The sequence below is a fragment of the Palaemon carinicauda genome, chromosome 15 (genome assembly GCF_036898095.1).
Source record: "Palaemon carinicauda isolate YSFRI2023 chromosome 15, ASM3689809v2, whole genome shotgun sequence".
In the NCBI taxonomy this organism is placed as follows: Eukaryota; Metazoa; Arthropoda; class Malacostraca; order Decapoda; family Palaemonidae; genus Palaemon; species Palaemon carinicauda.
In genome coordinates, this window is record NC_090739.1 from 30,841,260 (window position 1) to 30,853,759 (window position 12,500).

The 12,500-nt window shown below is 35.4% G+C and overlaps 1 protein-coding gene across 2 annotated transcripts in view; it reads right to left on the bottom strand.

Annotated features, from left to right (window-relative positions):
* Positions 1-12,500, bottom strand: part of LOC137654542 (putative ammonium transporter 3) — a 99,005-nt gene that overhangs the window by 5,384 nt on the left and 81,121 nt on the right. For both annotated transcript variants that reach the window (XM_068388269.1, XM_068388268.1), the window contains 5 exons: positions 11,949-12,090; positions 6,445-6,620; positions 4,646-4,777; positions 585-680; positions 140-228 (listed from right to left, as the gene is read on the bottom strand). In XM_068388269.1, the coding sequence (XP_068244370.1) occupies positions 140-228; positions 585-680; positions 4,646-4,777; positions 6,445-6,620; positions 11,949-12,090 (635 nt within the window). The remainder of the gene's footprint in view (positions 1-139; positions 229-584; positions 681-4,645; positions 4,778-6,444; positions 6,621-11,948; positions 12,091-12,500) is intronic.

The window sequence follows — 12,500 nt, forward strand, 5'->3', positions numbered from 1 at the left end:
CGAACCAATCTATTAGGCGACATTATTGATCATAAACTTATGGCAGAAATTTGCTCATTATTGACGAACTTTATTCGACGGCTGTGTAACTGTGTAAGTACTTCCTTTCAGCTAATTTCTCTTTTGGAAAGCTCTTTACCTTGAGGATGGTGAATGTTGAGATCATCGACCATACAATGATGCAAAGACACGCCAATGTCTGAATACCCAGTAAGTAGAATCCACCTCCTGCAATGAGTTGGGTGGACTTTATTAGCGTTATTAATACTATTATTATTGCGAATATTATTTTGGGAGTAGACCCTCTTTTAGGCAAATTTCATTAAAGATAATTGCAGCCTCTGTAGGGCAATTTTGCAGTTGAGCGGTACACGAGCAATAGAAAACCTCAACTGCAAAATTAACGCTACTGAGGCAGCAATTATTTTTCATGAAACTTACAAATATTATTATTATCATTACTGAACTGAACACAGAAAAGCAATCTCTAGAACATAAATTTCAATAAATTTTTAACTTCTTTTGAATTCCCATGACCAACACCACATGTAAGTAAGGAAATTTAAAATTTCAGCAGAACCCACCTCTAAAAAGACCAGAATTTCCATTGGTCATTTTCAAGATTCCATCAGCTTTCACGAAGAGTCCGATGGCTATCATGGCCCACATACCACAGAGACCTTGAATTTACATTAAAAAGATTACAGAAAATTGAATAGTAATATAAAATAAAATACAACGTGAATCTATTTATCACTTTATCTATCTAACTATCGATCTATCTGTGAAGAATTTTTCTTTCATTCGTATTTCAGGCTCTCTACTAATACTGTAGCTACCCCCTTAAACGTTCCCTCCTACATTCAGTTTTCTTTACCGAAACATTGAGAGAACTACTTTATATCAACTAAACCTTTTGACAAAAGCGCACGCCATGCTCGTGACGTCACAGCGTAGATACGCACAGCAAAAAGTCTTATGCGCTGGCGTATGATGGTTCTTTCCTCAAACTACGTGGGTCGAGATAAATTATTAAACTGGTTTTGAACACAATCTTAATACTGCTGACTTGACAGCAGCTTTTATTTCCCAATACCAATTAAGGTTTGTTAATTTTCATATGTATGCCCATCGCACCAGTCCAATGCTAATTTATTATTTAAACTGTTCATTTTTGCAAGCCAGAATAGGTAGGATTATTGTATATGTAAACTCCCTTAGAGCAGCAAGATTTCTTTAAGTATTTTGTGCAAAATCCTGCCTCTTATGCACTCCTTGAAACAATATATTGTCCTGTCCTAAAGTCCCGAGATGGCACCTCCACTGGGTTCCCTGCGCTCAACGTCCGTCACCTGTTTTGGAGGGTGAAGCCAGGTAAAGCCGCACGAGGCTAGCGTTAGCCCTCGGCCCATTCGTACTGAAGCAGTTGTGGCCGTTTGACAGACCTGGTCACTGGTCATTGAATCTGCACCTCTGGCTCAACGCCATCCCCCCCCCCTCCCAAAACTCTACTCACACCAAGACCTACCGAGTGGAGATAGGAAGAACACGAGCCTGGTAAACCCTATTTGCAAAAGGTGAGGATTCCAGGGGTGGGCCAGTCAAGGGCGCATTGTGCAAACTGTGCACCTATCTATTCTTTCAAAAGCCATTTGAGGACAAGGACGGTCCTCTGCAAGGAGAGCAGGTAAAAATATGTGGCCACTTATTCCCCCAGTTTTAGCTTAGACTAATTTTAACTTGACTTAGGTTTAGCTGGCTGTTACATATTTCGGCTGTGTGCGGTGGTATTGTATGTATTGTTTCTATATATTTTTGCTTTCGAGACTAGCAGTCTCTGGGTCACATGGGCCACGTGTCCGACCACAGTTCAATTATTGACCATTGCAGAAGACCACGTGTCTAAGCAATCATTTTTCATTATTTTGCATTTCTTTTTATTACCTCACATTTTGTGTTGATACTTTTATTTTTTGTTCAGATGTCGATTTCTTTTAATGAAAATTTGGGTAATAAATCAAGATTAGGTTAAATAAACCTCGTCGTATTTTTACTCCTTCATTTATTTTATTATGTCTATTATGATTATTTAATCTCGGGACAGTATACCCGATATTTTGAAAGTAGTAAGCCTAAGTAAGTCATAAGTGTGTTAGAGAATGACTTAGTATTGAATCTATCTGCTTCGAAGGTAAAGATCCATATCTTTAACTTTTACTTTACTTTATACTACACTGCTCCCATTTTTTGCCATTTTCTCAATTACTTAACGTAAGATTCCTGTCCAGCACCTGACTGGGGTCCCTGGGACGAAGCCGAAACAGAACCTAAGAGTGTAGATGTCCTTAGTCCTGACAAAGCTAGAGTAGGCCATCAAATTACCTTATTTCACATGTGGAGTTTCTAGGCCTCTGGACAGAGTACAATTTCCTTTTTTTTGCATTTAAGAGTGATGGTTAGTGAACTATTGTTAGTAAAGTTATTCACAGGGTGTTTGTGCCCTGAGCGATAGTGCTGCTTATCCTCCCCTGTTGATCTTTTAGGAACTGACGTAGGGAAACTTTCCTTGACTAACAAGTTCCCAGTCGTCACTTAAAAAATTCTCCACACTATCTATCTATATATATATAAATATAAATATAAATAAATGAATATATATATATATATATATATATATATATATATATATATATATATATATATATATATATATATATACTATATATATGTATATGATATATATATATATATGTATATATATATATATATATATATATATATATATATATATATATTTATATATATATATATATATATATATATATATATATGTATATCAATTATTTATGGTACATATTGCATATGTGTGTTTGTGTGGTGTGTGTGTGTATATAAATTTATATGACTTTTATAGACACACTTAACTTTTCTTTCTCTAGAGTCTAGACCCTCTCACTCTTTTGTATTTGCTTATCAGTACCAACCTAGTTTAGAATCGAACGAGTTCAGGCACTCGATAGACCGCATACCATCGCCTATAGGCCTAATCAAGTTATATATTTGAAGATAGGCAATGGAATTATGCACATTTTGGCACTAGTTTCAGGCAAATCGGATAAAAAAGTGTTTCACCTTTTCGTTACCTTGACCGTGACCTTCAACACAATCACTTCCAAAATCTAATAAAATTGTCCTTGAGATAAGGTCAAATGGTTTTTGAGTTATACGATTCACAAACAAACAAACATAAATAAACAAGGATAATGACATAATTATATCATGTTGTATATGACAAGATAGGCAATTGAATTATACACATTTTGGCACTAGTTTCATGCAATTCAGATAAAAGTTGGCCATGATACGGCAAAAAAAAAAAAAAAAAAAAACTTTTCGTGACCTTCCCTTGAATTTTGACCCAATCACTCTCAAAGTCTAATCAAATTGTCTTTGTATGCTGACCAATCATCCCACCAAATTTCACGAGATTCAGTCTAATATTTTTTGAGTTTTGGGATTCGTTTTTTTTTTTTTTACATTTTCGTGACCTATTCCTTGACTTTTGACCTATCACTCCCAAATCTAATCAAATTGTCCTTGGATCATGGCCAATATTTCCCCCAAATTTCATGAGATTCGGTCATACAGTTTTTGAGTTATGCAAATCATAAACACACAGACAGACAAACATACAAATATGCGCCTATTAAAACATAACCGTCGCAACGAAGTTGGAGAAGATAATAAATGGAACAAGTTAATGTAATCTCTTCGTTCCCTTTATTTGAATGGAAAATAAGTTGATAGTGATTCGCGAATTCTAAAGACTGAAAGGGAGTAGAGACAGGTTATTGCTGATAGATCATTGCATGTATAAATAGTAAAGGTTACTAATACGAGTAACCTAGATTTATATATATATATATATATATATATATATATATATATATATATATATATATATATATATATATATACATATATATATATATATATTATATATATCATATATATATATATATATATATATATATACAGTATATATATATATATATATATATATATATATATATATATATATATATATATATATATATATATATATATATATAATCAATGGTAACTACTGTCTGTTTACATGGTTTACTGATTGAAAATGAACAACACAGCTGTCATTACTGCATTCATATATATATATATATATATATATATATATATATATATATATATATATATATATATACATATATAATCAATGGTAACTACTTTCTGTTTACATGGGTTACTTATTGAAAATGAACAACACAGCAGTCATTACTGCATTCATGTTGTAACTGCCATACTTTGGATGCTCACAAGATTAAGGTAAACTTGATCAAACATGTATAGAATTCCTTACTAATTTCTATGCTCGTATTCATCAATATATTGTTTCCTTAAAGAAGAACAGTGTTGAGTTTCAAAAGTCCAGAGCTTAGATTTAAAATGATGCTGTTGTTAGAGTTGATGAAACTATATTGGATTATATGATTCTAAACTGTCAAGTGGCACGATTACTAGTAGTTTTAAAAAGACTAATAATATCTTCTTTAAAAACAAATCTGCAGGAAAATATTTATCCTTCAAAACAACCTGGTTGACCTACCGTGCACGGACGTAGCACCCACGGGATCATCGATGTGGAGTTTATCGAATAGTGGCATAGCCATAACAGCAATAGTACCTCCTACTAGTCCTACGAAGAGAGCCTCCCAGGAAGTGAAGAGAGCGCAACCAGCTTTCAATATAAAAAAAAAAACACACACACATAAGCGACTATTGCTGCAAAAAACTGCATGATGCCTTTATATGGAATATTCTTCAAGATAGTATTAACGCCTCATTCGTTATGAATGCTATCTAATCTGGATGCTTGACAGATGAACTTTAAAAATTCGCAAGAAATAGGACAGAGAAGGGAATCAAGGAAGTATGAATAAAAAGAAGTCAGAGTCGCGTGCATGAATCAAGAAATACGTAAATATGGAGACACGAGGCGAGTAGGAAAAAAGACATTGGAAGACAAAGGAAATATTTGAGATATAGAAATGAAAGATCTGAAAAACTATCAATATAGAATAATAAGAAATACGTTAGAACAGCCATAAAGCACTCAATATTAGGGCATCATAGCAGAAACAGGAACACGGCCAGTGTCTTATAGAATAGACTACAAGAAAATAATGCTTTTCCATAGCACCATAAAATCTGATGGAAATAGAGATTAAGTGAAGAGATAACGTTAGAAAAATTGTAGAACCCCTATGGAAAGTGCTGAAGCAGTAGCATTAAATACATTTGTAGTAAATATAGAATGAAAAATAGGAGAAATAAGAAATGGGGGAAAAGGATCCTGAAAAAAATAATCTAAGAAAAGAATTATGGAAGAGATGGAAGAAAAGATGAAAGGTAGGAAAAAATTAACTTTATAGATGGGAATAAATAGGAAAATAGATATGAACAAGGCAATCCTTATATTGAAAGCAAGGTTAAACATGCTCAAAATAAAAGCAAATTTCAGGGGAAAATACATAAATGATGTTTGCGACCTGTGCAAAGAAGATAGTACAGAACATTCATTTTCATGCCCAAAATTAGGAAAGTTAACAAAAAACAAGATATAAGATTTGATATGTTGCAAAATCCTAGCACAGAGCTGAAATACATAAGTCGGGCCATAAATGTGAAAAAAAAAAGTTTAAAAATACCAAAATAGGCCACCAAAATTGATAACAAGGTAGCCTATGACCTTTAATGATTTCAAGGTAGAAAGGGGAAAAATAAAACTTTGGATATTTTCATTAAGTTTGTACATTAGTTTGTGGTTACAGGAAAAACTTTAATTACAGTACTGAGTATAAGCTAAGAAGCTTAGCTCCGATCTATTAATAAAGTGCCCACAAACTTATTTTGCAAAGTGAGCCATTAGGAACCAAGAACCAGGAACCATAACTGTTTTGTGTAGATCAAACCAACATTCTACTGGGTGCAATATAACCAGAATAAATTAATTTCTAAACAGTCAATGGAGGAGTCTGGAGGGTACGTAGAAAATGATAAACAAAATCTAAGTACTCTTAATTTCTCTATTTATGTTCTTGATGTCTGGACCTTAACTGATGGTTTATATTATCATAATTATTAGTATTAATAATACCTACGCAATACGACTTAAAGTATATAATTTAGGTACATTTTATAGTTTACAACTACAACATTTGCAATAAGTACAAGTTTTGATTTATCGTCTCTTATACTGTATTACCTTATAAAGGATACATTCTTAAAATTTGTTTTTAAATGTATCAAAACCTACACAGAGCTGTCTACAGCTCATTCACATTATCCACCAGACAACAAAAAAACTAGCTTCAAGCATCCTCCAGAATAACTGAGACCACCTACCAGTAACTGAAACCAGAGCACCGAGGACACTGTTGACCACATCTCCTATTTCCAGACGATGGTTCTTGTACCAAGAAATAGACATTCCGGCTAATCCTCCGCCTATGCTGGCCTGAAGAGTGGTTACTGCTGTGCGGGCGGCGTATTTCCATTTTTCCTCAGTGATACCAAAAGTACTGAAATGGATTAGAATTTGCATGTGAGGATTCACACTTCAAACTCTGACTCTGTGTGAGAATTCACACTTCAAATTCTGACTCTGTGAGGATTCATACTTCAAACTCTGACTCTTTGTATTGATCCATATTTCAACCTCTGACTCTGTGTGAGAATTCACACTTCAAAATCTGATTCTGTGAGGATTCATACTTCAAACTCTGACTCTTTGTGATGATCCATATTTCAACCTCTGACTCTGTGTGAGAATTCACATTTCAAAATCTGACTCTGTGAGGATTCATACTTCAAACTCTGACTCTTTGTGATGATCCATATTTCAACCTCTGACTCTGTGTGAGAATTCACACTTCAAAATCTGATTCTGTGAGGATTCATACTTCAAACTCTGACTCTTTGTGATGATCCATATTTCAACCTCTGACTCTGTGTGAGAATTCACATTTCAAAATCTGACTCTGTGAGGATTCATACTTCAAACTCTGACTCTTAGTGATGATCCATATTTCAACCTCTGACTCTGTGTGAGAATTCACATTTCAAAATCTGACTCTGTGAGGATTCATACTTCAAACTCTGACTCTTTGTGATGATCCATATTTCAACCTCTGACTCTGTGTGAGAATTCACACTTCAAAATCTGATTCTGTGAGGATTCATACTTCAAACTCTGACTCTTTGTGATGATCCATATTTCAACCTCTGACTCTGTGTGAGAATTCACACTTCAAAATCTGACTCTGTGAGGATTCATACTTCAAACTCTGACTCTTAGTGATGATCCATATTTCAACCTCTGACTCTGTGTGAGAATTCACATTTCAAACTCTGACTCTTTGTGAAGATCCATATTTCAACCTCTGACTCTGTGTGAGAATTCACACTTCAAAATCTGACACTGTGAGGATTCATACTTCAAACTCTGACTCTTTGTATTGATCCATATTTCAACCTCTGACTCTGTGTGAGAATTCACACTTCAAAATCTGACTCTGTGAGGATTCATACTTCAAACTCTGACTCTTTGTGAAGATCCATATTTCAACCTCTGACTCTGTGTGAGGATCCATACTTCAAAATGACACTGTGTGAAGATTCAGGCTTCAAACACTAACTCAGTGTAAGGATTCACACTTCAAACTCTGACTTAGTGTGATGATTCACAATTCGAACTCTGACTCTGATTAAGGATTCAAACTTCAAATTCTGACTCTGTTTGATGATTCACACTTCAAACTCTGACTAAGAGTGACGATTCATACTTCAAACTGTGACTAAAAGTGAGAATTCCAACTTCAAACTCTAACTCTGTGTGAGGATTCACACTTCAAACTCTGACTCTGAGTGAGGATTCACACTTCAAACTCTGACTAAAAGTGAGGATTCACACTTCAAACTCTGTCTCTGAATGAGGATTCAAACTTCAAAATCTGACTCTGAATGAGGATTCAAACTTCAAAATCGGACTCTAAATAGTATCCACACTTCAAACTCTGGCTCTGAGAGAGGATTCACATTTCAAACTCTGACTAAAATTAACGATTCACAATTCAAACTGACTGAGTGAGGATTCAAACTTCAAACTCTGAATCTGATTGAGGATTCACACTTCAAACTGATTTAGAGCGAGGATTCACACTTCAAACTGATTTAGAGTGAGGATTCACACTTCAAACTCTAACTCTGTGTGAGGATTCACACTTCAAACTCTGACTCTGAGTGAGGATTTACACTTCAAACTCCCACTCTGAGTGAGGATTCACACTTCAATCTCTGACTCTGAGTAAGTATTCACACTACAAACTCTGACTAAAAGTGAGGATTCACACTTCAAACTCTGTCTCTGAATGAGGATTCAAACTTCAAACTCTGTCTCTGAATGAGGATTCAAACTTCAAAATCTGACTCTGAATAGTATCCACACTTCAAACTCTGGCTCTGAGAGAGGATTCACATTTCAAACTCTGACTAAAATTGACGATTCACACTTCAAACTGACTGAGTGAGGATTCAAACTTCAAACTCTGAATCTGATTGAGGATTCACACTTCAAACTGATTTAGAGCGAGGATTCACACTTCAAACTGATTTAGAGTGAGGATTCACACTTCAAACTTCGACTTTAAGTGAAGGTTCACAGTTAAAACTGACTGAGTGAGGATTCAAACTTCAAACTCTGAATCTGAGTGAGAATTCACACTTCAAACTCAGATTTTGAGTGAGGATTCAAAATTTAAACTTCGACTCTAGGTAAGTATTCACACTTCAAATTCTGACTTTGAGGGAGGAATCATACTTCAAACTGACTCTGAGTGAGGATTCATACCTCAAACTCTGACTCTGAATGAGGTTTCATACTTCCAACTCTGACTGTTTGAGGTCTTACACTCCAAACTCTAACTCTGAGTGAGGATTCGCGCTTCAAACTCTGACTCTGATTGAGAATTCACACTTCAATCTCTGTCTCTGAGGATTCTCTTCAAATATACTCTGAGTTAGGATTCACACTTCAATCTCTGACTATTTGAGGATTCACACTTCAAACTTTGAGTGAGGATTCACACTTCAAAATCTGACTAAAAGGGAGGATTCACACTTCAAACTCTAACTTTGACTGAGAATTAACACTTCAATCTCTGTCTCTGAGTGAGGATTCACACTTCAAACTCTGAGTAAGTATCCACACTTCAAAATAAATCTGAGTGAGGGTTCACAATTCAAACTCTGACTCAAATTTAGAATTTACAATTCAAACTTAATGAGTGAGGATTCCAACTCCAAACTCTGAGTCTGTGTGAGAATTCATACTCCAAACTGACTTTGAGTGAGGATTCACATTTCAAACTCTGAATCTAAGTGAGAATTCACACTTCCGAGTCGGACTCGGTTTGAGGATTCAGACTTCAAATTCCGACTCTGAGTGAGGATTCACATTTCAAACTCTGATTCTGATTAAGGATTCACACTTCATACTCTAATCCTGAGTGAGGATTAACACTTCAAACTGTCTGAATGATGATTCACACTTCAATCTCTGACTCTGAGTAAGTATCCACAATTCAAACTGAATCTGAGTGAATATCCACAATTCAAACTCTGACTAAAATTGAGGATTCACACTTCAAACTCCGACTCTAAGTGAGAATTCACACTTCTGAGTCTGACTTGGTTTGAGGATTCAGACTTGAAATTCTGACTCTGAGTGAGGATTAACACTTCAAAATCTGATTCTGATTGCGGATTCACACTTCAAACTCTGACTCTGTTTGAGGATTCATACTTCAAACTGACTGAGTAAAATATCACTTTTCAAACTCTGACTCTGAGAGAGGATTCACACTTCAAACTGACTCTGAATGAAGATTCACACTTCAAACTCTGATTCAAAGTGATTATTCAAATTTAAAACTGACTCTGAGTGAGGATTCACACTTCAAACTTTGACTCTAAGTGAGGATTCACACTTCTGAGTCTGACTCGGTTTGAGGATCCGCACTTCAAACTATGACTCTGATTGAAGATTCAAAAATTCAAGTTCTGACTCTGATCGAGGATTCACTCTTCAAAACTGATTCTGAGTGAGGATTTATATTTCAAACAGACTCTGAGTGAGGATTCACACTTCAAACTGACTGTGAGTGAGGATTCACACTTCAAACTGACTCTGAGTGAAGATTCACACTTCAAACTATGACTGTATGAGGATTCAGGCTTCAAACTGACTTTGAGTAAGGAATCACACTTCAGACTGACTCTGAGTGAAAATTCACTCTTCAAACTTTGACTCTAAGTGAGGATTCACACTTCAACCTCTGACACATAGTGATTATTCAAATTTCAAACTGACTCTGGGTGAGGATTCACAATTCAAACTCTGACTCAAAGTAATTATTCAGATTTCAAACTGACTCTGAGTGAGGATTCACACTTCAAACTCTGACTCTGAGTGAAGATTCACACTTCAAACTCTGGCTCTAAGTGTGGATTCACACTTCAAACTATGACTCTGTATGAGGATTCCCACTTCAAACTCTCACTCTGAGTGAGGATCCACACTTCAAACTCTGACTCTAAGTAAGGATTCACACTTCAAACTCTGTCTGGGTGAGGATTCATACATCAAACTCTGACTCTGATTGAGGATTTACACTTCAAACGCTGACTCTGTGTGATGATTTATACTTCAAGATCTGCATCTGTGTGAGGATTCATACTTCAAACTATCACTGTACTGTAAGTAAAGATTTACATTTCAAACTCTGGCTCTGAGTGAGGATTCACACTTCAAACTCTCACTTTGAGTGAAGATTCACAATTTAAACTTACTCAAAGTGAGGATTCACACTTCATACTCTGACTCTGAGTGAGGATTCATACTTTAAATTCTGACTTTGAGTGAGGATTTGGACTTAAAATTCTGACCCAAAGCGAGGATTCACACTTCAAACTGGCTCTGAGTAAGGATTCACACTTCAAACTCTGACTCTGAGTGAGGATTCACACTGTAAACTGATTGAGTAAGGGTTCATACCTCAAACTCCATCCATGGGTGAGAATTGACACATCAAAATCTTACTGCAAAGCAGAACGGAATCTTCAAATTCTCACTATGAAAAATATTACACTTTTAGCTCTATCAGTATTGACACTTCAATACTCGATGTGTAATTATCGACGCTTGCATTGCATGAACTAACTGAATGTGAAAATTTCCACTTCAATTTCTAACTTTGTGCTATAACTGAAATTGAAACTGAATGTAAGACTTGATACTTCAAACTCTAATGGTATGTGGGGAATCATACTTGATAATATAAATAAATGCGAGATAATAGAACTCAAACTGTATGTGTTAATTAACACCTTAAACTTTACCCGATATGTAGTGATTCACACTACAGTCAGTAAATTATTATTATTTTTTTTTTAAATTGACACTCCAGACATCTAACTGTGTGTAAGGATTCATGCTCCCAATTCATAATTTATGAAAATACTCCCAATTAAAACTTTGTGTCTGCTACAAGTTATCTACTATCGAGGTTAGAGATTTAGGGTACCTCTTATCTTAATAATAATCCTGTTCAATTATTATTATCATAATTTTTATTATCATTATCTTTATAGTATAATGATACCACTGCATCATACTGCACTTTTACAGGGGTAACTTTACATTTTCCTCAAATAAAGAGTAAAAATTCTAGCAGCACAAAGTTTTTAAAAAGTTGGCCTGCCAAGTGAGAAACTTTTCACACTACACTGTAAACAGTATCGTACTGGCAATAGAAGAGACAAATAGATAAGCATTATTTCAAAGTTCTCACCTGCCGCAGTTGAATCCCAGCCAACCCCACCAAAGCATGAACATGCCCAAGATGGCATTCGTGGGGCATCCCATGGGCAAGGGGTCCTCCCCATTGTCATAACGTCCTATGCGAGGTCCTACCATACGAGAAGCAACCAAAGCTGAAGGAAACCGATTAACATTAATAACTAAGACATGAAAATTATCATGATATTTTCACGCTCGGTTGACACACAAGTTTCTGATAACTGCCCAACACTAGCCATATTGCGACAACTGTTTGGTGCCCTTGACAATGAGGCATTTGTTGACTGAATGCCCCACTTATGGCACCGAAAGAAATATACTGTACATCTGTTTGAAGCTCGAGTTGAGGAGGGCAGGTTCATCCTTGCCAAGATTCTTGGAAATGATGTGTCGTACTATGCTAGCGGTATAATTAGATTTATTTCGGAAGCAGGTCTTCTGAGAGCTATTTACTTTTATGAGGACATCTTTGCTTTTATTGTTTTAAATTGAATTTCCTTTTATTCTTTATTCATAACAAATTATATCGGTGTCAATGACCTTA